The sequence below is a fragment of the Clupea harengus genome, chromosome 22 (assembly GCF_900700415.2).
Source record: "Clupea harengus chromosome 22, Ch_v2.0.2, whole genome shotgun sequence".
Taxonomy (NCBI): Eukaryota; Metazoa; Chordata; class Actinopteri; order Clupeiformes; family Clupeidae; genus Clupea; species Clupea harengus.
Genome location: NC_045173.1, coordinates 3,574,912 through 3,602,891, shown reverse-complemented (window position 1 = coordinate 3,602,891; position 27,980 = coordinate 3,574,912). Strand labels below are relative to the sequence as shown.

At 49.8% G+C, this 27,980-nt stretch overlaps 1 protein-coding gene across 2 annotated transcripts in view; it reads left to right on the top strand.

Annotated features, from left to right (window-relative positions):
• The window catches only part of bnc2 (basonuclin 2), a 174,636-nt gene that overhangs the window by 136,114 nt on the left and 10,542 nt on the right, over positions 1-27,980 (top strand). For both annotated transcript variants that reach the window (XM_031560498.2, XM_031560499.2), the window contains exon 5: positions 24,360-26,773. In XM_031560498.2, coding sequence (XP_031416358.1) covers positions 24,360-26,773 — 2,414 coding nt within the window. The remainder of the gene's footprint in view (positions 1-24,359; positions 26,774-27,980) is intronic.

Below are 27,980 nucleotides of genomic sequence, written 5' to 3'. Positions count from 1 at the left end.
ACGAATGAGAATGCGAAACGCTAGCCAACAGCAGGCCTCACGAGCGAGCTCCAGTGAGGGTAACCATGACGTCAGAGCACATGGTGTTTGTGTCACATCCGCCATGGATGGAAACGTTTTATAAATGGCAGTGTATCTAGAGGTGAGAGGGCTCACACTCGTAAAGTAGCAGGGGAGCCAGAGAGGAGAGGAAATGAGCAAACGATGGCACACATAGACACGCACACACTCACACACTCACACACTCACACACTCACACACACACTCACACACTCACACTCACACACACACACACACTCACACACTCACACACACACTCACACACACACACTCACACACACACACACACACACACACACACACACACACTCACACACACACACACTCACACACACACACACACACACACTCACACACTCACACACTCACACACTCACACTCACACACACACACACACACTCACACACACACACACACACACACACACACTCACACACACACACACTCACACTAGCAGGCTCACATAGAGACATTGAAAATGTAGACCTCCCACACTCCCACACTGGTTGCCTAGTGAGTGCTGCAGGAGAGCTGCTTGTGGGTGAGAATGGGTCTCTCTCTGCCCCCCTTGCCTTGTGCTGCAGTGCCCAGCTGTGTGGGCCTCCCGGGGCCTGCTGTCATGTCCTTGGCATGGCCCTGCATGCACCAGTGGGGCTCTCACACATCAGTCTCGACGACCAGTCTCAAAGGAACCCACGGAAACGCGCTCCTCTTCTGAGAGGGAGCTAGTTGTCTTAGCAAGGAAATGAAGAAAAGAAAGTTGCTCTATAGAAATGTTGCCCTTGTTGTGCTCAGGGTCTGTTGCATCACCAACACTACCCCTTCCCCGTTCACCCCTCCACCCCTCCCTCCCTCCATCCCTCCCTCCTTCTCTAGCGATGTAGTGTGTTTAGAGCTGTCCCCTCTGACAGGGCCTGTGTACAGGGGACTGAATCTCCAGCTCTTTCTTTTCCCTCTAATTAGATCCCCTCTCTTGTTCACTCTCTTGCTCCATGTTATTCACTCTTTCACACCCTCTTTCCCTCTGGCTACTAGCAACCTCTCTCTCTCTCCTCACCTCTCTCCCTCTCACCTCTCCTTCTCTCTCTCTCTCTCTCTCTCTCCCTCTCTCTCTCTCTCTCTCTCTCTCTCTCTGCTGTGTGTGTGAGTGGCTGGAGAGGGAAGATGGCGTGTCCCTGTCATGCAGCTAATGTGCGGGCTGCTTTCTCTTGCTGCTGTAGATCTGAGCCTCTGTTGCCTCTGCTCTCTCTCCTGATTGGATGGGTGTCATCCCACACTCTTTGCCCCAACAGCAGGTGCTGCGCTCCACACTCAGGCCCTCTATCTGCCAACAGCATACTGACCACTGCAGCTCCACACTCAGGCCCTCTATCTGCCAACAGCATACTGACCACTGCAGCTCCACACTCAGGCCCTCTATCTGCCAACAGCATAGTGACCACTGCAGCTCCACACTCAGGCCCTCTATCTGCCAACAGCATACTGACCACTGCAGCTCCACACTCAGGCCCTCTATCTGCCAACAGCATACTGACCACTGCAGCTCCACACTCAGGCCCTCTATCTGCCAACAGCATACTGACCACTGCAGCTCCACACTCAGGCCCTCTATCTGCCAACAGCATACTGACCACTGCAGCTCCACACTCAGGCCCTCTATCTGCCAACAGCATACTGACCACTGCAGGACAGACAGAGAAATCAAAAGAGACCCGACTAGAACCAATAATGGTAGATGAATGTCTATCTGATTATACACGTGTATAAAAAAATTGTGTGGAATATTAGGGCTACTGGGAACCTGTTTTAATAGAATTGAACCCCCTTCTTGTAAGCTCTTGCCAAATGTTGCTCCTTAGCAGGTAGTTAACAAAGCGTACAGTCCTGGAGGTCTGTCCTGAGCAAACAAAGGTATTTCACACAACCAGTAAACTCTTTGGCCACGTGAAGTCAAGGAGCAAATGGAAGCCCTCCATTTGGTTTTGGAGAGTAAGTGTAGAAAACGAGGCGTGAAGTCTCAGAGTTCTTGCTCTCTGTGTTTGGAATGGATAATTAGGCCTCCATTACAGAACTCCACAGCATGATGCCTGGCTGATTGTTTATTAGAATATCACTGGGAGGACCTGAGGCTCTGGAATCCTCTGCTGCTCACATGGGTCCGGCATGTACAAACACCAGCCTGTGTAGGGCCCCATGGCAGAACCTAGTGTCTCTCTTTCTCTCTCTATTCCCCTGTCTCTCTCTCTCTCTCTCTCTCTCTCTCTCTCTCTCCACTTTAACTGGGGCCTATAAAAGACTAAAGTGCTTCATTGGCAGGACCACCAGAAGAGCTGCACATGTGGGTCATATACGGCACAAGTATATATTTTAAATATATGAGAATTTTGCATGGTCAGCAATAATATTTATAATAAAGTTATTAAAGAATAAAAATGAACAACTCAAAAACACATAAAATAAAAGAACACATTTTCTCTATGAAATGAGCTCATGAGAGTATGAGCTTCTAAAATGGAGCCATCTCAACGTCAACAAATGCTCCTTGTAGCTTGTAGCCCTGGCAAACGGAGCCAGCAGAAGAAAGAGAGAGAGGGGGAGAAAGCCATGCGTGGCTAATGTAGCAAAGCCTCACCTCTCCTGAGTCTGCAGGCCCCTATTTCTCCTGCATTGTCACAAACGAATAAATCCAGGAGTGCCGGGGGGCGCTGAGAGGGAGAGCGGTAATCACCAAAGACAACAGGGCCGCTGGAGGGGAGAGTATCGACCAGCCGCCACAGGTGACTGGCCCTGCTCTCAGATGCATGCAGACGCTCAGATAATTGCACAGACTGGACTTCTCCGCCTGCTCCCTTTGTGCCAGTGAGGGTGTGTGTGTGTGTGTGAGGGTGTTTGTGTGTGTGTGTGTGTGTGTGTGTGTGTGTGTGTGTGTGTGTGTGTGTGTGTGTGTGTGTGTGTGTGTGTGTGTGTGTGTGTGTGAATTCTTTAAGGACCTGTGCGGTTTGTGCACTTTGCAGATAGACAGCCTCCATTCAGTTGGATTCATTTGGCTGCTTCCTGGTGCAGAGATGAGGAGGAGGGTGTATGGGGTGACGTGTGTGTCGGTGTGTTCTTATTTGTTTATTTATTTACTTTAGAGTTTAAGCAATATGAAAAGTTGTTTTTGTGTTTTTGGTTGGAGTTGTGGCAGAAACTCCCTGTTAGCATTTCTTTGCTGAGCGTGTGTTGTGTTGCTGTGTTGAGGGTACATGTGTGCACAGCCTGCGTGTGAGTCTCTGCACAGCGTGTGTGTGTGTGTGTGTGTGTGTGTGTGTGAATGTGTGGAAAATGTGTTTGTTGTGCATCAGCGCTGTGTAAGCAGTGAGCGGGCTCTTATCAGTGGGATCAGAGCCGGGGTGGGGTGGGGTTGGTGGGGGTTGGTGGGGGTTGAGGGGGGGGACCCTGATGTGCCAGATCTGCTGCTGGTGCCAGGCTGTGCCTTATCTCCTCCCCATCGCTGGCTGTGCATCAGAATGCACTCCCCTCGCAGATGATTTACTCCCTCTGTAAACAGAGATTAGAGCAAAAATGTCCGACACCAGGGCACGGACAGCACATGGCCATTACTTGGAAACCGCAGTCGCGTGTCAGGGCCAGAGCCTCGGGCTGGTTACAGACGCAACGCAGTGCCACCAGCGCTAGGAAGGAAAAACAACTTTACAGTTTAGCCTGACACCGTTTCCCACTTGTCACTATGCGAGCACAGGAATACGCTAATGCTGAGCAGCAATAGCACATTAGGGAAGAACGGAGCTGTCAGTGACAGCTTTGCTAAATGGTTAACATTCTCACAGCGAAAAACTTAACCAAGACACACTGGAATTTGGACAGCGGCAGTTAGCGAAGTGAAGAGTTGCAAACCATTACTGTTCACTTGAAATGTCTAAATGAAGTCCCCTAAGAAGTGCTGTCTGGGACTTCTAGACGTCTGCTGCAGCCCAGGCCTCTTAAGTATGTAGAGCGAACAGTGACGCTGATCCTTGACAAAATCCAGCCAGCTCTGTGACACACTACAAAGCAATTATCTGGGTGTGTGCGCAGGTCGACTTCACCCCATTATCCCTGAAGAATTCCTGGGATCCCTGTCAGATAACTCCAGCTAATTCTGCTAGCTCCTCTGCTCACATCCCTGCGGGTTAGCTCTGTTGCCAACAGAGCAGTTTCTTTTCTCACCCCTAATTTTCAAAGGCACTTCACTGAACACCAGGCTTTGTCTCACTCATTGCCTGCCATTAAAGAGGATTGCACAGTCTCCAAGCTTAACTTTTGGATCTCAGGCCACTTTAGTTCATTTAGTTCAAAAGGTATGCCCTGCTTGGCGCGCTAAAGAAGCTATTTCCCAAAGTGCGTGTTGAAGCCGAGAGTCTGTCAGTGCGACACAGTAAAAGAGACACAAAGTAAAGGCTCAGTTCGGTCCTGCTCCCTGGGGCTACTCAGCAGGCTTACTCAGGGTGAACCAGCGCATTCGGATTCAATTTCTGGGACTAGAACATTCTTGACAGGGACCCGACTTCACGGTTTCAATTTCTGCAGCTTTTGCTTTCTTTTTCCCTTTCTTTCTTTCTTTCTTTCTTTCTTTCTTTCTTTCCCCTCTCGCCTCTTAAATAAAATCACAGGCCCGTTGAAGCCAGAATCCTGTTCTGTTATCAGCCTGCCGTGAGAGAGACACTTTTCCCCTTTATGGTCATGTTTAGCTAATATCGCTACTGGCTCGCCTCTAAGTCAAAACAGGTGTTGCAACGTTATCGTCACCCGCACTCCGAGCTGTTTTCCTTGGAGATTCCAATTTGCTGTTTGGTTAAAGGTTTAACCTCCTCTCCTTTGATTTAGTGTGATTCCAGGTTTGCGTTCAAAGACTTCTCTGCTGCTGGATGATGAAGTACGTAGATGAAGTAGGGGCTGTGTCTGCTGATCAGCTCATGGGTTCACTGCTCTCCCTTCCATGCCCTCGCCAGTCTCGGGCTGATATTGCCTTCGCCACGTTACCTTTCATCTCCTCGCCGTGGCCAAAAAGATCTCTTCTCAAGAGGCCCTCGCCAGCCGTAATGTCGCCACCCATACATTACGATGTGCTGCGAGGCCGTTTAAGTTCACAGGCAACAAAAGCTTCACATGGGGGAGAGGAGGGCTCGAGCGGCCAGGGTGGGGGTGGGGGTGGGGGGCGGCGGCTGGGATCATGGCTCTGGGATCTCACACATGTGGGGATTCTGGGTTTAATTTGAACCAACAACACCCAGTGAAAGTGAACCCTCCCCTCCCTTGTACTCTCACCATCCCAGCTGCGTGTGTGTGTGCGTGTGTGCGCGCGTGCGCGCGTGTGTGTGTGTGTGTGTGTGTGTGTGTGTGTGTGTGTGTGTGTGTGTGTGTGTGTGTGTGTGTGTGTGTGTGTGCTTTAGAGAGAGAGAGGGAGAGAAAGGGCCGCCCGGCAATAAAAGTGATATAAAGTGAAAATCAATCCCTTGCGCACGCATCAGCCCCCCCCCCCCTCCGGCTCCCCCTGTTTCCATGTCTGACGATAGCGAGATTAAAGGGAAGGCCACGTCTGAACGCCGACAGACGGCCATCACTCAGTCACGAGCCCTGCCAAGCTCCGCACAGGCCAAATGACCATTCTCTCTGTCTCTCTTTCTCTTCTTGCTCCCCTTTCCTCTTTCTCTCTGTTTCTCCATCTCTCCTGAAGCATGCCTCTATTAGGGGGCCAAGTCGTACCCCCCCCCGCAGCCTAAGTCCTGGCCACAACCCATCGTTGCTTTCTCTTTCTCTCTCACACGCATTAGGAAGTGATTTACTGTCCTCCCGTCCCCTGGTATGCACCGGGCTGATATCAAACCGCACGGAGCAGCACTCCTACAAGCCGGGCCGGTGTCTCTGATCCAGGCCAGGAGAGAATGGACTAAATAAAAACACAAGCCTTTAAGTCAGCCCTGATATCAAGAGCTTAAGCCCTCAGCCACACGCTCTGGTCTTGGACGCGTACACAAGAGCAGGGAGAGGGGGAAAAAATCACACGTCTCACACACAATTTATTCCCAGGTTTAGAGAGGATTTCTAATGGTGCATGAATCAGTGCAAGAACATCAAGCCCTCTCCCCTTACTCCACTGAACCTTCCTGTGGAATGGATAGCACCTTTCACCTCACCCCCAAACCTCTGAGTGCAGCAGGCATCAAAAGTTGTTTCTTGTTTTTCAACCTGGAGGTTTAGTGCCGTCACAAAGGAAAGGCAAGCCGGTTGGCTTTAAGATACAGCTGTGAGACCTGGAGACCTGTTTTTGCAGAGCACACCCAAAACGGGGGAAACGGTTAATCACGTCCAAACCTATTAATAAAGCGCGTGTGTTTGCCTCGAACCCATCATGTAATCACAGAGCCGCCTGTCAAGCGATTGTTTTTGCTGGGGTGATTGTTTATAGATCTGCCCCTCAATGCACCACATGCTGTTTGGCCACATCTCAAAGGCAACAAAACATCAGCAGGGCCATACTCATAGATAGTCACATGACTAGTCACTTTTGGAAACGGGGAAAAAAGATTGGTTGTGGCGGAAATTATGACGGAATCACTGTCATAAGCTATAGATACAGTCCAATGCATTATGTCAGTGGGGTTATAAATGTTACTAATGGCTACTCTTTCATCAATAATGAAAAAAAAACTCCCCAGCCAAAGCCCCCCTGCTCATCAGGTCATGGTGAAGGTATGGAACTGACAGTCCAATTAGCCGCTATACCATATACATGTCCCAGGTCCCCGGGAGGCAATAGAGTGGAAGCATGGGAAAATGACTGTTGTGCTGGCGTAGAACTGTCACTGGGCCTCTCGGGTTAATTTGCCATGCAAGCACTCCTATGAATAACAGTCAGAGAACCGGGTGACGTGGTATTATACTCGAGAGTGTGTATGCACGTGTGTGTGTGTGTGTGTGTGTGTGTGTACGACTGTCATGACAAGGTTGACAGAAAGTGTTTTTTTCCCCCCCGTTTATTTAGGGTTTTAAACAGGGCCATCTCTGTGCATCTCGCTCTCCAAGCTCCACTGATAGCACCACCTCATGCGCTGTCAGAACCCATAGCACATCCCTGCTTGCTGTGACATCTGGATGCCTCGCTCCTCTCTCTCTCTCTCTCTTTTTTTCCCATCCTTCCCTCCTTTTTTTTTTTCCTCTCCGGTGAACACAGCAGCAACCAAATGAGGGAAGACAGATGCGCGGGCCGGTGTGGCGTCTCAGCCCCGAGGCCTTGCCGGCTGTACCGAGCTGCGGTTGCGGCGCGGCGCGTCAGACTCAGAGCGCGGGCAAGCACCTCTCACGCCGAGGAGAAAACAGGCTGTCACAAGCCTCGCACCGCAGTGCCAGTCTCTGACACGACTGCTCCTTTCTGCTGTCAGAGGAGCAGAGAGCCAGAGGTGAAGGCTTACAAACAAGGCAAAAACAGAGAACAAGGGAGAGAAAGAGAGAGAGCAAGAGAGCAAGAGAGAGAGAGAGAACAAGAGAGAGAGAGAGAGAGAGACAGAGGGAGGCGTCCATGTGTGATCTGTCACAGATGCTCAGAGGAACTACCTTAGGTGACAGTGTGTGATAAGAGAGAGCGCCTCGCCTGTGTGTTTCCGGCTGCCTCTAATTAACCCGCTGCCGATTGCCCCGAGGAGCCCTTGGCGCTAATTAGAGGCGAGAAATATGTCTCTGATTCGAGGCGGCGCAGACACACACACGCACACACACACACACACACACACACACACACAAACACACAGCGCTCTCATCCTGGCAGACATGCCAAGGTGTGAGAATAAAAGACCTGTCTATTGTGCTCACTGCTCCCGTGAGTGTGTGTTCGTGACTGAGTGTGTAATGTATGTGTGAGCAACTCTGCGCTTCCAAACCCCAGCTGGTGACAGTTAGCAGCCTGAGATTCTAATGATGTCCTCCCTCTCCTCGGCTCTAATTTGACTGTGTGTATGACATCATTATCAAACGGCTGAGAGGCTGTTCCAGGAGCCGCTCCACCATAAACTGCCATTTTGTCTCGATAAAGGCAGCCAGGACCAAAAGGGGCAGTTACACTGCACTGCTCCGTCTTTTAAAGAGAGTGAGTCATCTAGTGAATCATCTATTCCCCTCGGATTTGGGTCTTGAAATAGTGATACGGATAGATACAAATGTTTGTATGTGACCAGAGATGGACATGCTGTAAATACCTCTCCTGTTCCCTTATTGATGGAAAAGAGCTCGATATATCCTGGCTTCTTTAACTAGAGCATCCTAATGCCACTGTGTTTTGCCTGGGCCATTTGTGGATAAGAATGGCCCCTTCGCTTTCTTGTTTTACATGCTGTATGCCAGACCACCAGCCGACATGATCATGTTTTGGGAGTTGTACAGCAAATAGCCATTTGTACCTGCCCTCAACCTGGGGCACTGGGAGAGGGGGAGAAAGGGACATACACAAAGAGATGCAGAAAGAGAGAGGGAAAGAGAGAGGGAAAGAGAGAGGGAAAGAGAGAGGGAAAGAGAGATGTGGATTTAATAGCTCCTGAGTGCAGTGGCAGGGTCTCTGTGATGTAGTGTGCCCTGTCCCACTGGACACACACAAGCCCCCCACACACACCTTGGCATGACTTTTCACTTTAGCCCCACCCGAGTCCAATCACATGCCACAGAGGCTCCGTCTCCCAGAAGCCCCTGGGAGAGCAGGAAGTGGGGGCACAGTGGGTGACTGGAGGTGGGGGGGTGGGGGGGGGGGGGGGGCACGGGGCTGGGGGTGCGGGGCTGTGCCTGACCCACTTGCCTCACCCAAGGGGTCAATAAATAATTCTGCTGCTCTGAGGCCACTTAGCCATCAGGAGTCAGAGGAGAGAGAGAGAGAGAGGGTGAACACAAAGAGATATACATGCTACCAAACAAGTGGAGCACATTGCCCTCGCAATACCATATGCCAATGCCAAATTAATCCTGCATTTCCACACAATGCTCATTTGAGTCGTTAAACAACCTGTTCAAATGTTTCTTATATTTACCCCATTACTGTAACAGCAAGCAACTTAGAGCAGCATTGTTCGTCTCCGTCTAACTCAAACCGTATGCCACAAGTGTGGTGTTGTGCATTGCCATTTGTCTCTTGGCACCACTTAGCTCTAACTCATTTGTTTGGGCATGATCCAGCGCCACTGTAATAATAAACATGCGGCTGACAGAACACATCCGGCCAGGGCCATCACAATGATGCAACCTCCGAGGCGCATTGCAGAGAGCCTGATGGAACTCGTGGAACTGTTCCCCGCATACATATTTTTCACATCCTCTTGTGGTTTCATGAAAAGAATCCCTCCCACTCTCACAGACGAAAACACTAAAAAGGGAAAATAAACGAACCCAGTCTTCCTCGCCTGGCCTAATTGAATTGAGATGTCTTGTGGAAGGGCACCACACCAGCACGGAGGCCAGAGGGGTATAAACAAGCCTGTGTTATGTTGTCACTCAGGCTTTTCCACCAGCACGGATGCCGTCCGAGTCAATGGTGCCTAAGGACGAGCAGCAACACCTCCTAATTTGTGATGCACTGGAGTCTGGGTGGTTGGCGGGCGAGGGCCTGGCTTAGCTTGGCCCCGGTGGCCATGCTGGAGAGGTCAGGTGTGGACCAGGCAGGAGTGCATTTTCTCCCTCTAACAGGCTCTCGGCTTGGGCTGCCAAGAGCTAATGCTCACCAGAACCACAGCAACCCCCCCCCCCTCTTTCATCATTGTTTGGGATACAGAATTCCGATATGGGAAGCTCAAGAAAGTAATATAGAATGGTGGTGAATGGAGCCAAGGCTCTCACTCTCTCGCTCACTCTGTTTTTCCCCTCTTAGGTTTTTTTTTTTTGTGCCAGGCACCTAACGTGCCAAAGAGAAACAGCGGTGTTTCATTTCTATATGTTTGTGTTTATTTGTTGGCAGTGCTGAGGTGTTTGGGGAGATGGGGATGAGAGAGGGGTGAGCTTGGGCAGTAGGAATGTGTGTGTGTGTGTGTGTGTGCGCGTGTGTGTGTGTGTGTGTGTGTGTGTGTGTGTGTGTGTGGGTGTGTGTGTGTGTGTGTGTGTGTGTGTGTGTGTGTGTGTGAGTGTGAGTGAGTGTATGAATAGCCCACCAGCAGAAGCACACCTTCCACTACCCTGCCCCATGACCTACACACAGAAATATGGCCTGGAGTGTCAGAGCCAAACCCACACAGCGGAGCGGGCTGTCTGTCTCTGAGGGTTACGATATGGCTCTGACTCACCCTGGAGAGTAAATGTGTGCTTGCATGTGGATCAAATATGTGCCGCATATGTAATATGGATATAGATACATATCCTGACCTCTTGAAAAAAACTCACTCGCAAGTATATGTGAGTTAATGGGTATGTGTGTGTGTGTTTATGGGTGTGTGTGTGTGTGTGTTTATGGGTGTGTGTGTGTATGTGTGTGTGTGTGTGTGTGTGAGTGTGTGTGTGTGTGCACGTGTATTTCCCCAGCCCTCCCTTGTTGAGTACCTGAGGCCCTGAGCAGCAGCCTTGAGAGCAGGCTCAGGCCCAGGCTCAGGGAGGCTCCCTGTATTTTTCCGTGGGGTTGGCCTGGGGATCACATGGGCCAGCCCTGGTCGCCCCTGCCCTCACATCAAAGCAGCCTCCACGGTGGGTCCAGCCCCGTGCCAGGGCACACTGCGGCCCGCTGGCAGGAAACACACATCTGGCTGCAGGGACCTGCCAACAGCGCCGGCTGGCCCAACATGCCCTCTGTGTGTGTATTTATGTGTGTGTGTGTGCGTGCGTGTACACTCTGCCTGTCAAAATGTATACGTTTTTTTTTTTGGCAAAACATTCCAATGTGCGAACCGCTGCACTTCACCGAGTGTTGAAAGTTCAACTGTTGACATGTTCGGTTCGGCCCTTGACCGTTTTCTGAGCAAGTTGTTTGGTGTATGTGAGAGCAGGCCAATGTTTTCCAGTTCGCAAAATACTTACCAAGTGCCCCTTCAGTTTAAGGGATCAGTCTTTGGTCAAATTAGAGATAGTATCATGTCAGTGCTAGTGTTCAGCACTGGGCTCACTGTCCAGCAGTTGTGTTGGTGTGTCCAGCTGAGGGGAGTGGGACGCTGCTGTGACACGGGGCTCTCTCTGGTGTGAATGCTCCTCTTTGTCTGTGGCCTGTGCTCCTGTGATCTGAGCTCAGCTGTCTGGAGCTCAGGGCTCAGCCTTCAGCCTTCAGCCCAGCCCACAGCCGTGCCACACAGAGGCCAGACGTGAGCTAAGAGAGCCCGGACACCCAGGGCCTGACTCCTGGGCAGACCGCCATCCTCCTGGAGGAGGCAAAGGCCTCCAACCAGCAACACTTTTTTTTCTTAAATGACCCACATCTGTGACAAACAGATGGCCAGCTGGTTGTATTAGTGTAATCAACTTACAACGCACTATACTGCTGACGAGGAGCACACAGTAATTAAACTAAGCCATGATTGATTTTCTTAAGGGTAGTAAAGTAAGAGTGATACATTAAACAAAAAAGCCCGAGGATACTTGTCACCTTTAGCCCTTTCTGTTACTTACTGCAACAGCAAACCACGCAGCACCAACATTAGGAATATTCAGGTTAACCCATGGGAAAGTGAGAGGATGTGGAAATGTTATATTCCATCATTGAATTCCAATAAAGGCAGGTTTTTGGGGAGATGCATATGCAATGGCTGCATGAAACTTTAAGCCGATGTCTTCAGGTAAAATATGGTGATTATGGTATGAGTTAGAGGGATCGATGCAGGGAGCATTGGCAAAGTCTGGACCTAATTACACCCCAGTGTGGGTGCCTGCACCTCTGCCTCCCGTGCGTTTGTTTCTTGCTCTAATCTATCTGCTCATCCCACCCTCAGCAAGCAAGGCAGGATTGGCCTCTGCTGCCCTCACAACAATAAGAAATCCATTGGCTTCCTGATAGGTGTGCGATATACATCATCCTGGTCCCTGACCTCCGCACTCTCTCTCACCTCTGACCCCTAAACACCTTGGATGGATCAATACCTCACAGTCAAAAGACAGAGGGACTGCTTTGCTACAATGAGATTTTCTTCAGTGAAACTTACAGGAAAAACAGGAAGAGGCCAGGTCTGTCTCTGTCTCTCTCTCTCTCTCTCTCTCTCTCTCTCTCTCTCTCTACACCTCTAAGGCCTCCAGGGTCTTTTCCAGCCATTCTCCTCCAGCTCCAGCCACCCAATATCAGCCTTTCTCCCCAGCTTCCTCCCCCTCACAGACACACACCACTGTGGAAGCGATCCATACTTATTGCATCTCCATTCTCTCCCAGCTTGTAATTTGTATGGAAAGATGTATTAGACTTAACACGCTCATCTGGCAACAGGTCTATCGCATCGGTGAGATGCTCTCTCCGGCTTAATTGACTTAGCAAAGCCTCATGGGATGGGCGCAGACAGTGCTGGAGGACTATTGAGTTTCTGTGCCGGCTGTTTAGCTGTTAGGTGTGAAGGCGGTGTAGAGAGTGGAGGAGAGGAGCGAGGAAAGGAAGGAGCCAAGGGGGTCTGGGCACACAGGACTGACAGGAACCCTTGACCACAGGGCCTTCATCGATCCTCCTGCTAGACAGAGCTATAGCTACCCACTCGACTGCTCATAAACCTACCGACATGAACGAGCGTGTGTGTATAAAATCACACGTCTGTTTTTTTCTCCTTGTGTTAAATAAGAATGTCAGGATAGAGAGTCACACACACACACAAACACACACACACACACACACACACACACACACACACACAAACACACAGTTACACTGTCCCTGGTTGTTTTGAAGTATTAGCTTGGTGGCTGTGAAACTAGCTGTATTCACTTGCTCCACGTGTCACAGGCAGGCCAGTTCCAAACACAGTTTGGCTGACTGCAGGCATCCACTGTGATTTGCTAAAGGGTCAGCAAAATGACTTTTATTGAAGGAAATCCATTGAGACTTATGGGCAGTTGACAGTCCTGTCGTCACACTCAACAGGAACTGGACCACACACCCAACAATAAAAAGAACAATGAAGTTTGCTGAGAGTCTTATGATTCTCCTATGGCCTCTCCAAAGCAACCAGAAAAGCCAGATCTCTTTTCAGCGCTCAGCTCCTCTTTTTTTAAATCTCAACTGCAGAACCATCCTGCAAAGATGGGGCAAACCCCACCATGGCATATAAAGAGGCATGTCAAGGTTTGCAGTCTGAGTTCAGGTAGTATATGTGTGTGTGTGTGTTGGGAGGCTGGGCAGGAGGCCCACACAGAGAATCAGTGTATCCGTCGTTCACACCGTGAAAATCCCAGGGAGCAGTAAAGATAGCAGCCCGCCTGGGAAAAGCGGGAGTTTTTAGTGGACCGTAAGGAACAATGAAAATCAAAAGGCAGAGTCCAGTGGAATGGTGAGAGCCAGATGCCTGAGGATGAATCAAGCAGCTGTCGGAGCAGGGCCACGGAGGGTCCCCGCTCCACTCCTCTCTTTGTGCAGATCTGGGAAGCTTTGTTTGCCTCTCGTGGCAACGTCCCAGTCAGATACAGACTCGTTTTTTGGTCTTCACCTTTGACACTGAATTTTGCTCTCCTTTTATGAATCCAACAGAAAACAATTAATAGAATGTTTTACTTGGTTCAACTATTTGGTTTTTCTCTCCTATTTCTTTCTGTTTTTGTCCATATGCACATATGCTCAACAGGCACAGACAAAAAGACAGACAAACACACATGTACATCTATGCCTGAGCACACACACGCTCACACACACACACACACAGACACGCTCTCTCTCACACACACACACACACACACACACACACACACACACACACACACATGCATACTGCCTGGGTTGCTTCTATGTGTTTGATGGTCTAGAGGTTTTCTTCATGTATAAGTTACACTCCAAAAACGCAACACCAGATGTTAATGATGTTTATTTTTACAGTATGTAATCACGTCTCTGGAACTTATGACAGTAGACAGCCCAGGGTTCTGGAACCATGCCCTGTACGACCCTCACCCTATTTCCTGTCACACTGCTCTCTCCAGATGGACACACATGAATGTGTGCACACGAACACATTCACACACACACACACACACACACACACACACACACACACACACACACACACACACACACACACACACACACACACACACACACACACACACACACACACACACACACATACACACACACACACAGATGCGTGCACACAGCATATGCGCACACACACACTCAAAGGGACACACACTCAAACTAACGCATCAGTAAACTCAAAGACAGACATGCTCAAATACAAATCAACTCCATCGCATACTGTCTCTCTCACTCACTCACTCACTCACTCACTCACACACACACACACACACACACACACACACACACACACACAGACACACACACACACACACACACACACACACACACACACACACACAACCACACACACACACACACACAACCACACACACACACACACACACACACACACACACACACACACACACTGGTTGTGTAATCCCCCATGCCACAGGGGGAGAGGTGAGCTGGCTGCCAGGCGCTGTTCAGTAAATCACGGTGCAGACTCAGTGCCACCCAGGCACTCAGAGACAAATGGGCCCAATCTTACGCCAAGTTCCAGGTCCAATGGGCTTGTGTAAAAGAACCTCTGCACCTTTGTAATTTCCATTAGACTCCCCCCTTTGCCACAAACAGTAGCTATCTTTCACTTGGCATCATTGTGCTAGTTGCAACACGCTGATCCTGCCCAGCTATAGTCTGCTCCCATCTAAACATCTTAATTAGCGGCAATAAGGAGAGTAAACAAAGGAATCTAAATGCTTAACCATAAAATCCACTAATACAATATCACAATACAAAACAGTAACCCAGTAAATGCTCACATGTGCTTTGGGCTGTCCCAAACTGGAACCCAGGATACACTCACACATGTGTACAACAAAAATCACAGCCGTTTCTCTTGGCCGTGGATGGGTGTGTGAGCAGGTTAATGTGATGTGGCCTGTCTGTGTGCTGAGTTTAGCTGGTGTGGCCATGCAGAGTGAGAGTTAATACTGAGTTCTCCTGCATCAGTGACAGTGGCAGTGACAGTCTCTCCTTCAGGGCCACGGGGCCCACGAGGGGGGGGGGGGGGGGGGGGGGGGGAGGAGGCTCTCCTGGGGCCGGCTGGATGTTTGGCAGGCGGTGAAATAGAGCAGGGGATGCTGAGGTGGAGAAGGGGAGGGGGTAAGAGACGAGGAGGAGGGATTGAGCTAATGGTCTTGCATCTTCCTGGCAGCATGTCAATAATGGCTCTTATCACATTAAGCAAAGAGTCCATTAGCTTATTCTCTTTTCCTTTGGCTCGAGCTTCGGCTGCAGCCCGCCAGCAGAGTCGCGCAGAGCACAGCAGAGCTGCTCTAATGGCGTGTGTCTCTGTGTGACGGACACGGCCATACCTAAACTCACACACACTCACTCTGATGCACACACACACACACAAACACACAAGCGCACACAGTGCCCAAACAAGAAACAACACACACACTTACGCAAATGCAACTTCATAGCTCAGTGGTAATTCTATCATAACACAAAATTTACCTTTGAGTCAAAGTAGTCTGCATTGATGCGTTTAATCCTTGGATAGAAATTAAATCACATTTGAACCGAATCAGGAATCATATTTTCAACAATATGTGGAGACTCGATTTTTTTTTTTTTTTTTTAAAGCCATTAGTCTTGTTTTGAGGAGAAGGGGAGAAAAAAAACAACAGTGCATATCTGGTATCAATGTTTTATTTGTTCTCATTCCAATGAAGCTAATGTTCTGAGGGCTGTTTTCTTCCCCTTTTTGTCCACATGTAATAACTTTGGGATAATGACTTAAGGGGGCTGCACGCACCAGGCTGAAGGATAGCAGCACTGCTACACACCTCTGACTAGCACACAAACACCGAAGTCGCGGCGCAGCCAAGGAGCAAATTGCGAGCACATGTTAATACACCTTCCTCAGGCCCTGCCAAGCCAGGTCTGCAGACAGGGAAGACGTGATATAGGGGAGTATAAAAAAGGACGCCACACAACCAAAGACCCCTCCGACAGGCCATTTCTCACGCGCCTCAGACCCCCAACCCCCCCCCAGCATCTCGTCCACCTCACATCTGCCGCCCAGACTGGCCCGTCCAACCCAGAGAAACACACACGCACACACACACACACACATACACACACACACACACACACACACACACAGCACACAAATCCTCCTCAATTAATAGAAACCATCAGGACAATTAAGATTCTCATTTCACAGCAAAACTATGAATTTCTCCAAACTTGTGTCTCATGCAGGTTCTGATTTTGCTGAGTGAAAGCTAACCCTAAAATGGCTTCCATGTGCTGGCCCCCTGTGCACCTCCTTTGGGCGCTGGCCAAACAGTGTTACTGTGAGGGATGCAAAAGGACAGGGCGGGTGAACTATGGGTAACAACGCCAAGGGGGCGGCTCACGGGGGCGGTTTGGGTGAAGAGGGTTAGTGGACCAGGTCCAGCAGTACCACTACTGACCTGGGTTTGCATCCTGGAGGACTCACAAACCTGCCCTCCAACTGATATCAGTCAGTGAGAGGAGTGAGTCTGCATTGACTTGTTGCACCCAGAACTTTTGTGTTTTTTGGTGCGGTAGCAGAACACTGCGTGTCTAACTCTGGTGTACACAGAAGAGCTGTGTCCTCGCCCAATTCATTCATTGGCTCATTTTGATGAGTGTCTCATTGACCAACCGGCCGCTGTACTGTGCTTCTCTAATTGAATAAGTGGAGAGGAGGGGGGAAACCCAGAGATCTGCTCTGAGTTAGAACAAGACATATGAATGTGTGCAGAGAGCCATGTGCAGGGGTTATTGGGCAACACCTGGAGCCCTTATTTCATTGGGCAACGAGCTGTGAGCGATGAGTGTGACGCAATGGTAGTACACAAATGGTGCAACATCAAAGGGAGGAGTCAGGACGGATTGTTATTTGCATGTGTGCACTCATAGAACGCTGGCGTAGCAGAAACCCATGTGAAATGGGCATATTAGTTTGTGGGTGTGCTGTTGAATTCATGTCTCATATCAACAGGAATTCTGACGTGCTGTGATAACAAGCCACTCATTATTTCTTTGGTTCAAGTCCAGATATTTTTTAACTGTCAACAGACAATATTTAAACTGTTAAATTGTCATCGTGAAATTATTACATATGTCGTGCGGAATTGATACAAGCCCAGCACAAACCACAAGTGTAATTGCCCTCCTCCATACACATGATTTAACATATAGGCCTATGGGCTTTAAACAACACAGATGAAAGCAAGCTACATCAAATATTGGAGAAATTATTTATGTAGAATATAGTGGAAAAGAGGTTGGTGAAAATAAGAACAAGCTGTGTATGCGATTATCCATCCATAAACCAAAAACATCAAGGTCGTCGTCAAAGCATTTTCTTGCAAAATAATAAAAATACTCACAATTAAATGGACTGACTCGTGATCATTTAATCATTTTCAGGAAACAGCAAAGATGTCCATGAAACTCATGTATATATTTCATATCCAGGGTGAAGTGAATAAACCCAAATGGCGAATAAATCAAGCAAAGATTAAAATAATATGAGGAAACTTTGGAAACAATTAGATGACTTGTTTCGGCGTCTACATGAATGACTTCCCTTTTTGCACTTCCAAGTTCAATGCAAACCAGGTGGCCAGCAAGCAGGGCAGAAAGAGGAGGTGTGTAATGGTGAACGACCTCGGCTCATCTCTCTGTAATAATTAGTTTGCTTTCTAAATTTCCAATAAAGTTTTATACAGAACAAATAAGCCAAAAATATAGATTTGATTATGAGACGACTTACAGGAAATGCATACTGAGCATCTGACGAGGCTTTCTATGTTTCTGGCCTTCTGAATCATATAGACATTGAATCATTATTACTATAGGCTACCTATAGGATGATGACGATTCTTGCTCAACACTCTCTCTATTAGATTAGATGTTGAAAACCAAGAAACAGGTTCCATTTCAAAGAAGGAAGCGGCAGACTGCCTTCCTCAGGCCCTCGAAAGGCGCTTAGGTTTGTGTGCATGTTATGAAATTACAGAATGAATGTGCCCTAGTAATCAAAATAACTTTTTGCGTGTAAGAACTTGCGGTGTGCATCTATCAAATTGAGGGCTCCTGGTGTCAACGTCAGGGTGTTGTTTTTTTTCTTTTGGTTCCTCTTCTATAGGATGGCGGTTTTATTGGGAAAAAAGTCTCTTCAAGGCTGAGTTGTCAGTATCCGCCCTTCCCAGGGATCAACAAGAGTAATTTATGATCATTCGTCAGCCAGATCCTCTGCTGATGCTCAACCTCCCCTCTGGTGGAAGCAGAACAGATGATCTCTTTGGCAGTGCAGCTGTCAGTCCCGGGCCAGCTCAGCCTGTGTCATCCATCCTGCAGTGTTTTATTTAATGCAACGCTGTAGTGGTACAGCATAATGCACGCACATAGACAGGATGCTAATGCACTTTCGAACGGTTCACTCTGTTATAAACTGTCCACCCACTACTCGGCTGTGTCGTCTTGACAGCGGCCCAGGTAAGGCAAGTGTCCGCTCTAAGGGCTGGCCAAGCACCTGTCACCGGCTGTGGGAGCCGAGGAGACGGCCTGTGCCGGAGTGCAGGGCGCGATCCCTCAGATGTCACGGATGCTGAGGCACTGGGCTTTGTGTGAACTTATCCCCTGTGGCAAACCTTGCCACTTCTTCTCTGAATTATTCCAGGGATGAAATGAAAAAAAAAAGAGAGAGAAAAAAAATGGAGAGGGAGAGAGACTACTAAGGAAGCCATAGGTTCAAGACCTTCTCAGATCACAAGGAACTTCTGCTTAACATCCCTTGAAGTGGTGAACACAGGGATAGAGAGGGGCTTTTTTTTGGGGGGGGCAAGGGATGTGAGTGTGGCTCCAGGATCAATGAGGAAGCCCTGTTGTGTCCACTGGGACTGGGCCGTACAGAGGAGGTGGGCAGATCAATGCAGTTCCCAGGCCTCAGCTGCCCATGCCCAACCAGGAGCAGTCCCCTTGACAGTCACATGGACAGCCATAACGTTCTTGTAGTTCATGTTCCACATTCTGTTGAAACAAGGTAGCAGTAAGGCACCCAATACAAGGATGCATTCATGCTGTCCCAGTCACTGCTTTATCCGAGCTGGCAATTTTCTTCATGCTTTTTTTGTAAAGCTTTTAGCCTTTTGCCCAATAAGCCCCAACCCCATTATTACTAAGGTCCGTGCGCAGTCTAGAGCAACACTAATGACTGGATGTGAGGAGCGGTGATCATTGAAGTGACTCGGTTGACTGTCTTAATCCTCCATGCAAACCACTCAAGCTTTCACTGTTGGACTGTAGGATGTTAATATGATGTCGTCCTAATTGCCTAATTGCCTGCTTTGTTTTACTGACAGCATTGCCCCAGCGATGACAAGGCCATCACTCGCTTGTCAGCCATAATTTACAGGGCAGAGGGCTCGCGACGACATTAACCGCCAGGGCCAGAAGCGATGGCGATGCTACGCAGATAAATACAGCTGTCACCGGCCTTCATTTTCCAGTGACACACTGGCAGAAATGGCTGAATGGCAACTATAGATAGATTGAGTGGCCAGGGCATCTTAGCATTGTAATTATTGGCTAATCGTCATTAACCTCACAAACAGTGCTTGGGCTGCATTGTTTAAAGGACTCAAGGATGGGTAATGACAGGGTAATCCGTCATAGCACTGGGGGGCGTTTTGGAGGAGGTGGGGGGAGGGCCGTCGGTAATGAGATTTGAGTGTGGGGGGGAGGGTGCCTGAGTAGATTTGCAGAACACATAGCATAGAGAAAAGAGGGGCCACATTAAGCTAATTGGGAGATGAGTGCCTGGTAGTAAAAGTGCTCCTAATGATGGGTCTGCAGCTCTCCCAGTGACACAGGACTAATGTGCAGAGGGCTGGGTGGGTGGGTGGGGTGCCGGGGGCACGGGGAAGGGTGTTTATGTGCTAACACACACCGGGAGACAGCCCTGGCTGCCTGCAATATACACTCAGCAAAACACAGCTTCCCTGACTGCACTGTGCCTCACCTCCTCGATAGGGTTTGATACGGCTCCAGAGAAATGGACCCAGTATAGGAAAGTGAATACCCCGGGAAGGTAACAGAAAAAGGGGGCCTTATTATAATAATGAGAGGTTCCTGGACGTAAGTGAAAGCACATGATGGCCTCCCCTCTCCCCTCCTTCCCTCCCTCTCTTCCTCCCTCCCTCCCTCCTCTGTTTCATGGAGCAGAACACTAGTCAAGCTTGTCCCCTCAGATTGCGCAGTCTGTTGTGGCGTACAGCGCACGCAAGCTTGGGTTTCTCTGCATGTTTGGAAGTGAGTGTGGCCTAAACCCCATCTGACTCTGGTCCAGGCGTCTCTGGAAGCGTAGACGGAGTGTGTTTTCATAGCCCCTCTGGATCTGGCCCGGCGAACACTGGAGTCTGTGACCTGCATCATGACAGCTGGCTGGCCCTGCTTTCTCCAAACCAGCTCCATTCCGTAAACATTACGGCCCCGGTGTCGTCTCATTCGGTCTGATCTGATTGGACCGTGATGGGAGAGGGGGGGGAGGGGTGGATAAAAAAATAAGATAAGCTCATAAGTGATACTTGGCAACGTTGGCTTTGTTTGAAAAGCTGAGCGCAGAGAACTGATGCCGGGTGAAAAAGTCCAAGAGGACAAAGATCAGGCGCAATGCAGACATCCCACTCCCTCTCATTCTCACAGTCACTCGGCTCGGAGGTGACCACACATCAGTGCCTGTCACAATCGCTCATCGACTAGCCCTGCTGATGACAGTTTCTCTTGTGAACCCAAACTGTTCTCTTTGGCACCTCCCAAACTCCCAGAGATCATCCCAGACATCAGAGCTGCAGCTGTGATGTACTCTCTCTCTCTCTGTCTCTTTCTCTCTCTCTCTCTCTCTCTCTCTCTCTGTCTCTTTCTCTCTCTCTCTGTCTCTGTCTCTCTCTCTCTCTCTCTCTCCTCGGTGAAAGTTAGTGTAATATTGCAGTGTGTTTAATCTCCTCACTCTGGGCTTAATAGCAGCCCTGGTGCTGATAGTGGGGTCCCTGAGCGCTCCAGCAGAGAGGAGAGTGATGAATGAGTCCTGTGATCTGTGATTAGGATCAGCCTGTTTAGAGCGCCTCTCCAGCTGGGGACCAGACACACTCCAGAAAAGTTACCCAGGTCTCTCCTCTCACTGAAGGCCCAGATTGCCAGCTACTGCTTCTATTTACCAAAAGTTTAGCAAGTGTGTACGTGTGTATGTGTGTGGTTCACAGTGCAGTAAGGGTCCCTTTTCACCTGCCTCACAGACACCAGTACCTTCCACTGCGTGTGTTGTAGTGACTGTGCATGGTAAGTGGATGAGAGGGCTGGGCAGTGAGGGGGGAGACTGTTAAAAGGCTAAGTCCTCATTATGAGGCCTGATGTGGTGCATTCCAGAGTGATCATTTTCCACCATCGCAATGCATTTCTTAGTCTTCCTTTAATAATTGACTTTCTAATTTGCTTTCATTTTTTTCTTCAATTAAATCAAATGGAAATACTAATGCCCAAACCACTGTGCAGTGTAAAATAACAGCATAGAGGCTCGAATTTAAAGTCATACCTCCAGGCTAAACTCATACTCACACACAGAATAAAAGTGTAAAATGTTTTTTAATGTATATTTAACAACAAATACTCCAGTGACTATTGATGTGCTGTCTCAGAAGAATTAATTTTTCTTCTCCTTTCTGAGGGAATGCTTGTTTTGCGAGAACACTCTCTCACATATCTCATTTTCTCACTCCTCTTTGGTATCTTTCTGTCCTTTCTTCCCTCGCTCCCATCCTCTCCCTCTCTTTCCTCCTATTTAAACATTTATTCTGTGCTCTCGCCTTAAAGGCCCTCAGTGCCTTGTGCCGTTGGTTCTTTACAGCTCTTAAACTGCACAGTTGCCATTTCTCATTCAGAGGTCCTAGCAGGCAGGGACAGGCAGGGTCCCCGCGCTCGTCCTCCCTAATTGGCGTCAGCGTGCGCGTCGCTACCTTGATGTCGCTCTCCTCGGGGGCCAGTGGGAGCTCCCTGAGCCCCTGTGGTGGGAGCATTTACGAGATGGAAAAAAAACAACACTCCTCCCTTGTCTCCCCGCTTCCTCTCTCTCCCTCTAGTGCTGGGGCTGGCAGTCACATCCCCTCTCTCTCCCTCTAGTGCTGGGGCTGGCAGTCATTTACATTACATTTTACATTTAGTCATTTAGCAGATGCTTTTGTCCAAAGCGACGTACAAGGGAGAGAATATTCAAGCTACGAGCAATAGAACCTGGTGTAACAATAAATAAATACTACTTTACATAAGAAATATAACAAAATGAAATAAAAAAGAAAGAAAGAAGTGCAGAAATGTAACTGCTGTAATTGCAAGTTACGCACTAGTCGAAGTGCCAGTTAGGACGGGAAGTGCTCTCTGAAGAGTTGGGTCTTCAAAAGCTTCTTAAAGTTAGAGAGGGACGCCCCTGCTCTGGTAGTGCTGGGTAGTTCATTCCACCATTCCCTCTCCTCCAGTAACACAGCAGGGACGAGGTGGCACACCACCAGCTCCAGAGCACAGGCAGCCACTGCTGCTCGCTAGCTTTTCAGTTACAGATCATTTCAAAAACATGACATTCAACATGTAACCTTTAATACTGATTGTGGGTATGTAATGCTAGACTAGAAATGTTAGAAAACACAAATGAATTGGTTCGCTCTCCATTGGTTAGACTTTTGATGTGAGCTTTAACAATTTTTTGGTGAGAGATCCACTCCCTGGTCGGAACCAGTGGGTCCACTGAGGGGGGACAAATGGACTGGGTCAAGTATTTTGTGGATCAAAGTCACATGCATGACCACAAAGCTAGAGGCTAGACCCTTCCAAGATTCCTTTCCCAGAGTCCCTTGCCATGTCTCGACGTTTGGCAGTGTCCGAATGTGCAGAACTCAGAGCGTTTTATTTTTCAGTGGTTAATAACACCATCTCCCAAAATGCCGTCCAAGGAGAGAGCTCCTTGGAAGTGGTGCTTATTTCCCCTTCAGGAGCAATACAGCTCGTCTCACGATGGAAAGTCCTTTCCCACGCTTCCACTACAAGCAGAGGGGAAAAAAATGAAGGCCAAAGCGGAGGGTGTACACCATCCAGATTTATATCATTTGATTCCCACCTCCCAAAAGACATACAGTATATATGCAAGCGCAGGCGTTTTCTGTTGACACCATCCTCTCGATAAAGTATTCCTTCATTAATATTTAATCTGACACAAGACGTGCGTCCTCTAAACCTCATTAACATAAAGCTCAGTAAATACTGATCTGCAGCCTCCCTGATGAACGGAATGCAGGATCGCTGTCACCTCCAAGGCTTCTTCAAAGACATATTTAAATAAACATGAGCAGCCTTATTTTCTATGTCTAACATGACTTCCTCCCAGACAGAAGAATTTTTTTCCCTCCTCAAATGTATTCTGTGCTACCCAAATTCCCACTACCCCTACCTCTTAAATATACAATTCAATGTTTAGACTAACCAAATGAAATGATTGTGGTGAGAATATGAAAAAAGATTAAAAAAAAATAAACAAGTAAGATGTGATTAGTGAGCTCCCCTAATTGGTCTATCAAGTCTTTAAGCAGCGCTGCTCGTGCTGTCACCAAGTGTAAATAGCCGCGGTCTCTGAGTGCTCACACTGAAGAAGTCACAGTGAGAGTTCCCATCTTATCAGGCTGTTTTTGTTAAACAGCCTCATGGCAAACACATCAGAGTCTCCCAGAATGGCACATGCAATTGAACCCCAGTGCGTGCCATTTGTTTGTATGAGGGTTTTATGAAACACTGTACGCTCCACTTGCTGTGGGTCTAATGACTGCATTTGCATGGCTGATTTAAGATGCAAAAGAGGGGGAGACAAAGAGAAGGTGTAGAGAGAGAGACAGGGCTGAGGGTGAGGTTCAGCAAAGAAACCCATTATCAGTACTTACATGTTGCTCCAGGGTCCTTGGATTTCATAGGCAAGTTCTTGCTCCCTCTCCCCCTCACCCCTCCTTCTCCGACTGCAGTGATTATGCATAATCAATACATTTTTTGTGTTTGTCTTTTTTCTTCCCTCTGATATGGCCTACAGGATGCTGCAGGCAAGGTGCTGGACCGCTGGTCCATCATGTCCCGGGAAGAGGAGATTATCACCCTCCAGCAATTCCTGCGCTTTGGCGAGACCAAGTCCATCGTGGAGCTGATGGCCATCCAGGAGAAGGAAGGACAGGCTGTCACCGTGCAGTCGTCCAAGACCGACTCGGGGATCAGGACTTTCATTGAGAGCAACAACCGCGGGCGCAGCCCAGGCCTGCTCACACAACTGGAGACCAGCAGCCCCTCCAGTATCCACCATTTTGAGAACATCCCCAACAGCCTGGCCTTCCTGCTACCCTTCCAGTACATCAACCCTGTCTCGGCACCCCTGCTGGGCCTGCCGCCCAACGGCCTGGCTCTGGAGCAGGCGGCCAACCTCAGGTTGCGTGAGGCCAGCCTGCCCATCCAGGCTGAGCAGGTAGACACCAGCGAGTCGGAAGTGTCTCTCTCACCCTTCCGCAGTAGCCAGAGCCCCAACAGAGGCAACCTTGGGCAGATGCCCAGCAACATCGAGCCCAAGACCGAGCCCAACCATGCCTCCCCCATCTCCCCCACTCCTTCAACACAGCAGCAGCAGCCACAGACACATCAGCAGCAGCAGCAACAGCAGCAGCAACAGGAGCAACAGCGGTCACACATTCAGCAGTCACCACAGGGCAGCACCATGAACAACCACCACCACTTTGTGAAGAACGACCAGTCCAAGAGCATGACTCACTCGTCCTTCTCCTCTAAGATGCATCGCATGCGGCGCATGGGTTCCACATCGCGCAAGGGCCGCGTCTGCTGCAACGCCTGCGGCAAGACCTTCTACGACAAGGGCACTCTGAAGATCCACTACAATGCCGTGCACCTGAAGATCAAGCACCGCTGCACGATCGAAGGCTGCAACATGGTCTTCAGCTCCCTGCGCAGCCGCAACCGCCACAGCGCCAACCCCAACCCCCGCCTGCACATGCCCATGCTGAGGAACAACCGCGACAAGGACCTCATCCGCTCCACGGGCAGCGCCACGCCGGTGATCTCCAGCACCAAGAGCGGGGGATTCTCCCTCACCAGCCCCGGCAGGCCACCGCTGGGCTTTGCCACCCCGCCGCCCCTGGACATGCTCCAGTCACCCCTGCAGAGTCCGCTGGTCTACCCCTCGCTGAAGTCTGTGCAGCCGGTGCAGCCCGTGCCGCCCTTCTACCGCACGCTGCTCTCGCCGCACGACCTGGTCAGCCCTCCCGTCTCGCTGCCCACCAGCCCCATCCTGCCCACACCCACCAACAGCACCTCTCTGATGGACCAGCAGCATCTGCTGTCCTCCAGCTCACACAATAGTCACATGTCCGAGGTCGGGAGCCACATGTCTCACCGGCTGCCCACGCTGGGCACTCAAGAGTCGGCCACCTCAGCCCCCACCGCGGCCACCGACCCGGCGCCCAAAAAGAAGCCTCGCAAGTCCAGCATGCCCGTGAAGATCGAGAAGGAGGTGATCGACGTAGCGGACGATTACGATGACAGGGACGAGGATGATGATGACAGCTGCCACCACCACAATCACCACCACCAACACCACCACCACTCTAGCTCACACCTCCACAACAACATCAATGGCAACTGCAACAACAACAACAACAGTGGCAGCGGGCACCACAGCGGGGATAGTGGGCACCAGTCCCCCTCCCAGGATGAGATGAGCCCCAGTCTGGCGCTGAGGGGGATGCTGCGGTCCGACCGGGACGAGTGCCGGCGTGGCACAGGCGGAGGGTCTGGTGGAGGAGGAGACGGAGGTGAGATTCGTTGCATGGACAGCTTCACCTCCGAAGATCAGGACCACGAACGAGACTTTGAGAACGAGTCAGAGACCTCAGAGTCCAAGATGTTCTACCGTGACGAAATGATGGACACCGATGACCATCAGGGTGGGCTGACAAGGGGAGATCGCGAAGGTAGACTGCACAAGGAGCAGCACGAGGAGCAAGATCACGGAGAGGACGAGGAGGGCCATCTGAGGAAGGACCTGGAGGAGAAGAGTCGCTCTTCGCCCTCACCTCATCAGCCTGTCATCAAGATCAAGGAGGAGCTCAGTGACCCCACCTACGACATGTTCTGCATGAGCCAGTACGGCCTATACAACGGCAACATGGCCGCCGCAGCTGCAGCCGCCGCCAGCATGGCCGCCCTCCACGAGAGCTTCATCTCCTCCATGGGCTACGGCTCCAGCCCTCCCAAGTTCTCATCACACTCGCCCGAGGGAGACCTGTGCAACAGCAACGACCCCAAGATCTGCTACGTCTGCAAGAAGACCTTCAAGAGCTCCTATAGCGTCAAACTGCACTACAAGAACGTGCACCTCAAAGAGATGCACGTGTGCACTGTCTCTGGTTGCAACGCCGCCTTCCCTTCCCGACGGAGCAGAGACAGGTGAGGGCTTTGCTCCAATTACATTCGTAACAGTCAAATATGCTGATTGCCTCCATTTCTAAATTGTGTGTTCTATACAGCTAGTATTGATATCTGTTTTGAATTCCTGACATTGCCACTGCTGGTAGGTATTTTACTGCACATTAAAGAGGCAGCCATCATTTCTAGTTATAGTCAAGTGTTGTTTGGAGGGAAGTAGAAATGCTGCAAGAGACATACAAAGAGTATCTCTGATCAAAGACATCTATAGGTTTGAACGGGTCTGAAAGTAAGCTGACAAACTTCAGTGCTCTCCCTTCTGATCCAATCTCTCTTTCACTCACGCGAGCACAGGTGAGAGGGGAGATAATTATTGCTTTGCTAATGACGTGTTAATTGCTGCAGTATGTGTTGACTGTCATGTCAACGTTAAGGGTGTCAGGGTGTCAACACGCCGAGACACGGGAGCGCTTTGTCAGAGGCGTCTCCGAGCGCATCCGAGCGCTGTTTACCTATGCTCACTCACCTGTCACACACAGGTGAGCATGCATACATTAGCAGGGGGCTGAGGCCTGTCAAACCGCTGCATTTATTAGCGCTTTGGGATGAGCAGGTCTCACTACCTGGGCTTGTTAGCACGTACAGTACACCATCCACACGCACCTCAGCCCCAGAATACACCAGCACCAGCAGCAGCAGCAGCAGCAGCAGCAGCAGGCTAGCAGGCCGTCTCCTGTCACACACGTCAGTGTGTCAGGCTTCACAGGGCAACCAGGCCCAGTACCGGCGTCCCAGGAGACTGAAAACCTCTACTCTGGGAGCACTAGGAACATTCTGGGATTGTGGTCAATAACTGAACCGTCGGCTGTGGTTTAGAACTGGAGGTGGTGAGCACGCAGCCGTGCACCGATTTTACAGTGTGGATAACCACCAGCAGTTAAACACTGACTGGGGTCACACATTTCAGTCAGAGAAACCATGTTCATTGTTCCCACCAAATCACCATAGAGAGAGCTTGAACATGAACACTGGGTGGTGGTACAATAAAACCCATGCACACCCACACCCACACCCACACCCACACCCACACCCACACGCACACGCACACCCACACCCACACCACACGCACACGCACACGCACACGCACACGCACACGCACACGCACACGCACACGCACACACACACACACACACACACACACACACATACACATACACATTCACATTCA